Source organism: Quercus robur, chromosome 11 (genome assembly GCF_932294415.1).
Source record: "Quercus robur chromosome 11, dhQueRobu3.1, whole genome shotgun sequence".
NCBI classification, from domain to species: Eukaryota; Viridiplantae; Streptophyta; class Magnoliopsida; order Fagales; family Fagaceae; genus Quercus; species Quercus robur.
In genome coordinates this window covers 29,605,762-29,613,209 of record NC_065544.1, presented here as the reverse complement: position 1 = coordinate 29,613,209, position 7,448 = coordinate 29,605,762, and the positions used below count along the sequence as shown (strand labels likewise).

Sequence of the window (7,448 nt, the reverse complement as noted above, 5' to 3'; positions counted from 1 at the left end):
CGTTGATTGGTGCGTGTCTCCCAATGTTGTTGGGCCCTCTTTTTTTTTTTTTTTTTTTTTTTTTTTTTTTTTTAACTTGTGTCTTGACGTCGTCCTTTTGCAGTGAAAGACCGTCCGGAGCTAGAGGCCAGGTTTGCCAAGCGAGTGCAGGCTGCTCTTGAATACGCCAGGACGATAGAAGATTTTGGAGAGTTGATTGATCCGCGTACCTTGGCTCGTCACTGCCTGGGGCCAGAACCTTCACTTTACGTTCTCAGTACTCTTGACCGTGAAGAGAGAAAACGTAAGTTGCACTTCACGCTTTTTCTTTGTGTTTGCTTGCATTCTTTTTACTCGTCCTTACGCCTCTTTTTTTTATTCGTCCTTGGTAGAAATGACGTCAAAATTCAACAAGGAGATGTATGCTAAAATCAAGGGCAAAAAGAATGAGCCCCTTTCCAGCATAGGCCAGAAGCGGCTGAGGATCACGGATAGGGAGAAGGAGAAAGAGGTAGTGGAGAGAGGGTCGTCCACACCTACCCTTGATCTGGACGAAGGTCTGGTTGCATCTCCTGGAGTTTCAATCGAGGAGGTTGCTCGTCCCTCGAAGAAGCAGAAAGCTGCTAACAAGGGAAAAGGGAAAGCTGATGCCAGTGTTTGGTCAGATGTAGGGACGGCCATGGACCGTGCTACCGAGCTCTTTACCCCTGCTGAGATGAGGGAAGTTACGAGCATTCCTTCACACGAGATGGTGAGCCGCCACGTCCACAAACTCGTGCAGGTGAATCGTCATACATCTTTTTTTTTTTTTTTTTTTTTTTCTTCGTTTTTCATCTTTGTTGTTTTTTATTGAGCTAACTTTTATTAAATTTGTATTCGTCCATAGGTGTTGGGGGAGACCATGCACATCACCACTCAGTACCTGGCAAATGAGGAGAAGGCCGTCGTGGCCAACTCGAAGGTAGACGCTTTGGAGGCTGAAGCTTCTGGTTTGCGCAAGGACTTGATCACAACTATGGACTCTCTCAACGCTTCTAAGGAGCAAGTCCGCGTGCTGACGGAGCAGCTGGATTCTGAGAGACAAACCGTGAAGCAGAAGGACGAACTTCTAGCGACGGCTGCTCAGAAGATGAAGGTTGCAGTAGCCAAAGCCGTCACTGCCTTCCAATCCTCTGAAGAATACAACACCCTTCTCTTCCAGTGGTACTTTAAAGGGTTCGAGCTGCTGCGAAGATATCTCGTCAAGCATGGTCCTGCCGTGAGCCTTGACGATCTGGACTTTGAAGCCGTTGATAAGGAGATTGAGGAGGACGAGGCGGCTCAAACAGGAGCGTCCACCGGCGTCGAACCACCTCAGGCTACCCAGGACGATGAAATTCCCCCTTCAGCCTAGTTTGCCTTAAGGAAATTTCCATTTTTTTATTTTATTTTATTTTTTTTTTTTATACACCAAGTGAAGAACAGCAGTTGTTTGGATGCCCCTCCTGTTTTTGGGGCCCCTTTTTGAACAATCTAACTTTACATTTGAATTTATAAATGTCTGTGCTTGCTCTTTTGATTTTTGGAAATGTTTCCCATTACCTGACTTTTTGGTCGTCCTGTATGGATAAAATTGTGTTGATCAATTTGAAGGGTTTGTCCCTCTTGCTCTTCTGTACAGATGAGACCATGTTGTGCGATGTACATGGACATCGAGGGAATTTAGCCTTAGAGGCGACGTCCATCTCTTTAAGGAACTTTTGTCGTCGTGGTGCTTCGATGTAATTCGTCCAAAGAATTTTGCCGTCATTATTCTTTAGATGACGTAATTTCGTTCATGATTTGTATCCATTGAGGACGTAATTTAGCTTTCAGGGTCGACGCACATCCATTATCGTCACTAAGCAATGTACGTCCATTTAAGGAGTTTCATGGTCATTAAGCTCTTTAGGGACGATGCACATCCATTTAAGGATTTTTATCGTCCTTAAGCCTTTTAGGGACGGTGTACATCCATTTAAGGAATTTTATCGTCATTAAGCTTTTTAGGGACGATGTACATCCATTTAAGGAATTTTATCGTCATTAAGCTTTTTAGGGACGATGTACATCCATTTTAGGAATTTTATCGCCATTAAGCTTTTTTAGGGACGATGTACATCCATTTTAGGAATTTTATCGCCATTAAGCTTTTTAGGGACGATGTACATCCATTTAAGGAATTTTATCGCCATTAAGCTTTTTAGGGACGATGTACATCCATTTAAGGAATTTTATCGCCATTAAGCTTTTTTAGGGACGATGTACATCCATTTAAGGAATTTTATCGCCATTAAGCTTTTTAGGGACGATCGCCTGTGCTTATCTTTGGAAACAGTGATGAATGACTTGCTCGATAATATTCAAAGGATGCTGGATAATACTTATAACTCGAACAATTGCTTACATAAGATAGAAGTATCAAATTGGTTTTACAATGAAGTTTATGGTTCCTTTTCGTAATACCTCTTTAGATGCTCAACGTTCCATGGACGAGGTAGTCTTTTCCCTTCTGAATCCTCCAGGTGATAGCTGCCCTGACGCGAATAATGGACGACTCTGTAGGGTCCTTCCCAGGACGGTCCCAACTTACCATGTGCTGGGTCCTTTGTGGCAGGGGTGACTTTTCTAAGGACGAGGTCACCAATGTTGAATCTTCTTAGCTTCACTCTTTGATTATAATATTCTGCTATCTTCTGCTGGTACTTCGCCATTTTCTCAGTTGCCTGATCTCTGATCTCGTCCAGGCTGTCTAAGTTTTCCTTCAATTGGTTCTCATTGGTTTGTTCGTCAAAAAATTCCCTCCTCAAGCTTGTGAGACCAACTTCGACTGGTATGACTGCTTCTGTGCCATATGTTAGACTGAATGGTGTTTCTCCAGTTGGTGTCCGTGCTGTCGTCCTGTATGCCCATAGGGCGCCTGGTAGTTCCTCAAGCCACATTCCTTTTGCCCCCACCAATCGGGACTTGATGATCTTCAGCAGGGTCCGGTTGGTTACTTCCGTCTGTCCATTGGCCTGGGGATGCCCTGGTGATGAATACTTATTTTTGATACCTAAGTTCGAGCAAAATGACCTGAAGCTTTGGCTGTCGAACTGACGACCGTTGTCTGATATGATCGTCCTTGGTATACCAAACCTGCAAACAATATTTTTCCAAACAAAATTTTGTACCTTTGCTTCGGTGATTGTCGCCAGAGCTTCTGCCTCCACCCATTTTGTGAAGTAGTCGATGGCGACGAGCAGAAACTTCACCTGTCTCTTTGCCTGAGGTAAGGGACCCATGATGTCGATCCCCCATTGCGCAAATGGCCAGGGAGATGATATTGTGGTCATCTTCTCTCCGGGGATTCTTTGAACATTCCCATACCTCTGGCAACTGTCACACGTCCTCACAAAGTCAGCTGCGTCTTGTTGCATTGTTGGCCAAAAATAGCCAGCTCTCATGATGTTTCTGGCGAGAGACTTTGCCCCCGCGTGATCTCCGCAGATCCCACCATGCACTTCTTCAAGGATGTACCTGGCTTCCTCCTTTTCAACACATCTCAAATACGGCTGAGAGTAGCCTCTTTTATAAAGTTCGTCATTAAGTATCGTGAATCTGGCTGCTCGTTTTCTGATCTTTTTAGCTTCCTCTGGATCATCCGGTAGTCGTCCTTCTTGAAGGAAGGTGATTATCGGATTCGTCCATCCACTGTCTGTGTGGACGGTGGAAATCTGAAGTTCTAGTATGCTAGGATGGTTCTGTTCTTCCATCCTCCAATCGGACTTCTTACCTCCACTGTCCGTTGAGGCACTTCGGGCCACCTCATCAGCTTCTGTGTTCTGTTCTCTGGGGATTTGGACGAACTCTGCGTATTTGAAGGAACTGATCAATTGGTTTGTCAGCTTGAGGTATTTCTGCATCCTTGTTTCCTTTGCCTCGTACTCCCCTCTTACTTGTCCAATGACGAGTTGGGAATCGCTCCTGAGCACAACATTCTCAGCTCCTAGTGCTCGAGCCACTCTTAACCCTGCCAGCAGTGCCTCATATTCTGCTTCGTTATTGGTCACCGGGAACTTAAGTTGGACTCCATACTTGATAACATTCTTTTCGGGAGAAGTGAGGACGATGCCGGCTCCGCCTCCGTGTTGGGTGGACGATCCATCAGTATTAACCGTCCAGATGTTCTCTACGTTTTCAGGGACGGTGAACTCTGCTATAAAATCTGCTAGTGCCTGTGCTTTTATTGCCACCCTTGGACGATACTTTATGTCGAACTGGCTGAGCTCGACTGCCCACTGCACCATTCTTCCTGCTGCTTTTGGTTTGTTCATTGCCTTTTTAATGGGCTGATCCGCCATCACGACGATGGGATTGGCTTGAAAATACGGACGGAGTTTCCTTGAGGCCATAATCAGGGCGAAGGTGATCTTCTCCATACGCGGGTACCGTGCCTCGGCGCCCTGGAAGGCCTGGCTAACGTAATACACAGGAAGTTGTAAACCACCATCTTCTCTAATCAACGCCGCGCTGACAGCTGTGGTTGAGACGGCTAAGTACAGGAATAGCTCTTCACCTTCTTTGGACGGGCTCAGGAGGGGCGGGTTGCTAAGATAACTTTTTAGCTCTTGGAAGGCCGCTTCGCATTCCTCCGTCCATGAAAACGCTTTCTTCAAAGTTTTGAAGAACGGAAGGCATTTGTCCGTTGCCTTCGAGACGAACCGGTTGAAGGCCGCAATTCTCCCTGTCAGGGACTGCACTTCTTTGACCGTCCTGGGTGAAGACATTTCCAGGATGGCCCTGACCTTCTCGGGATTTGCTTCAATCCCTCTCTGTGATACTACAAACCCGAGAAACTTTCCCGAGGAAACCCCAAAGGCACATTTGGACGGGTTTAGTTTCATGCTATATCGTCTGAGAGTGTTGAACGTCTCTCTGAGGTCGTCCAGATGGTTTTCTTCTTCCTTGCTCTTGACGAGCATATCATCAACGTAAACCTCCACATTTCTCCCGATTTGCTTCTCGAACATCTGATTCACCAATCTTTGATAGGTGGCCCCTGCATTTTTGAGCCCAAAAGGCATGACTCGATAGCAGTAGAGTCCCTGGCTGGTGATAAAAGCGGTCTTCTCTTGGTCTTCTTCGGCCATCTGTATCTGGTTATATCCTGAAAACGCGTCCATAAATGTGAGAAGTTTGTGTCCTGCTGTGGAGTCTACTAGCTGGTCGATTCTGGGCAGCGGGAAGCTATCTTTTGGGCATGCTTGGTTCAGGTCTGTAAAGTCGACACACATCCTCCACTTCCCATTTGACTTTTTGACCATGACTACGTTGGCCAACCATTCTGGATAGTGAACTTCTCGGATAAATCTTCACTGGTGCGTCTTTGCTTTGACGGTGGTACACTGTGGACGCTATTTACCTGTCTTTGGTATGACTTCCTGAGAGACTTGAATGACCCTCCGGCGGTTGGTCCCCCGGCGATGGTTTTTATTTCTCCTAGCGCATTCTGTGGACGAGGTTGGGGGCGATCTTCGTCTCTTCATGCATTCACTGGCTGGCTCTTCTGTCCGTACCTGCTGAAATCCCCCCTTTTTACATACTGTTGTAGCTTCCCATTACGGATGAGCTCTTCAATCTGCTCTTTCAGGTCCCTGCAGTCCTCCGTGTAGTGCCCATGATCTTTATGGAAACGGCAGTATTTCCTCTTATCGCGTAATCCAGGTGCTGACTGGAGTGGTTTTGGCCACTTTAGGGATGGTTCGTCCCTTATTTCTGTTAGAATTTGATCTACGGGCATCGCCAGCGGGGTGAACTTTGACGGACGAGGGTTTTTATCGTCCCTTCTTCGATCGTCATTTCTCCTGTCATGACGTTCTCGTTTTAGCCCTCTTCGATCGTCCTCCTTTTCCTTCTTCTTTTCCCTGCTCTTATCTGCTCCATCAATAGCTGCCAGAGCTTCCTCCGCGTTCATGTACTTCTGAGCCTTTAACAGTGTCTCGGCCATCGTCTTAGGGGGGTTTTTTGCCAAGGATGCTACAAAATCCCTGGACTTCAATCCTGCTTTGAAGGTTGTGAGATGTACCTTGTCATCCGTCTCATCTATTTCCAACATTCCTCGGGTGAAGCGTGTCACGTAGGACCTCAGTGGTTCCTTCTCTCCTTGTTTGATGGTAAGTAAGTGGTCGGCAGTTCTCTTTGGTCGCTGCCCCCCCACGAAGTGACGGACAAAGGAGTTGCTCAACTGTTCGAAATTGTCGATGGACGATGTTGGCAACTTGTTGAACCATTCCCTGGCTGCTCCTTTGAGGGTCGTAGGGAATGAGCGACAGAAGATCTCGTCAGGTGGCTGTTGGAGGCCTAAGGTCGTCCTGAAGGTATTCAGGTGATCCAAGGGGTCTTTCAGCCCGTCGAAAGGTTCTAGTTGTGGTAGACGGAATTTGGAGGGTACAGGGCACTCCTGGACAGCTATGGTAAAGGGCGAATCCGTCTTCTGGACGATTCTCTCCAAACTTTGGTCCGTCTTTCCTTTTATGGCGTTTCTTAGCTCGTCCATCTCTTTCCTCATTTCTCTCAATAGGTCCGAACTTGCTTCCTCTGGAGTACTTGTCCGCCTTCTGTTGCTGTCTTCATCGTCTCCCCTATCCGCACGATTGCTTTCTTGTAGTAGTCGTTGTTTCATTTCTTGGTTCTGTCTTGTGAGTTCTTCCACGGTTGCTGACAGCGACTGGACTTGTAGGGCCAGCGCAGCAGGGTCTGGGTTTGTACTAGATTCCATTTGGACTGGGGACAGATTACGTTTATCGTCGTTCCCACAGACGGCGCCAAACTGATGATGATTTGATCGTCAGTTGATTTATGATCGTCCAGATGAAACTGTTCCTCGCCAGACCAATCTTCTGCAACTCGTGAACGAACGAAAGGAAGTAGTTTGCCGGCGTTGTGCCTGCAAAAAGGTCTCCGATGCCAAAGTCAGTAAGATTGACAAAGGAGAACAATGGGAGTAATTTTCTAGAGTGTTTTCTTACCCTGCCCCTCTCGGGGTTTAGCTCTTTTATATGTGTGTTTGCAGGTCCTTTCTTCTAGCCGTTGGTGGAGTCTTGATGGAGGCTTTAATCTAGCCTGGTAACGTCTTTGCTGGGTGTTAATGATGAGCTGCCATTCCCAACGGTCTGAAGATTGATTAATGTCTTGTAACCGCTCCGCGAAGAGTGGGAACGAGTGTCCGGATGTTTGAGCGATGACCTTCTCTCTTGGGACGATTTTATCAAGATCGTCCCTATCTTGCCTTGTGTGGACGATTACCATTTTGGTCGGGCGTATCAATATTCATTCTTACTTTTATTCCATCTTTGTTAGAAATTGAGAGAAAAATAGGACACCCAAAGTGGGCACGTCCCTCTATATATCTATTCATGGTTTTCAATTTTTGTTGTACATATTAAGGTCAAGTCTATGTTTTAATAATT

At 46.4% G+C, this 7,448-nt stretch overlaps 1 protein-coding gene across 1 annotated transcript; it reads right to left on the bottom strand.

Annotated features, from left to right (window-relative positions):
• Positions 1–5,521: 5,521 nt before the first annotated feature.
• On the bottom strand, positions 5,522–6,757 carry LOC126704926 (uncharacterized). Its single transcript, XM_050403907.1, has one exon. It carries the CDS (start codon positions 6,755–6,757, stop codon positions 5,522–5,524), a length of 1,236 nt encoding a protein of 411 aa, XP_050259864.1.
• Between the last annotated feature and the right edge of the window lie 691 nt (positions 6,758–7,448).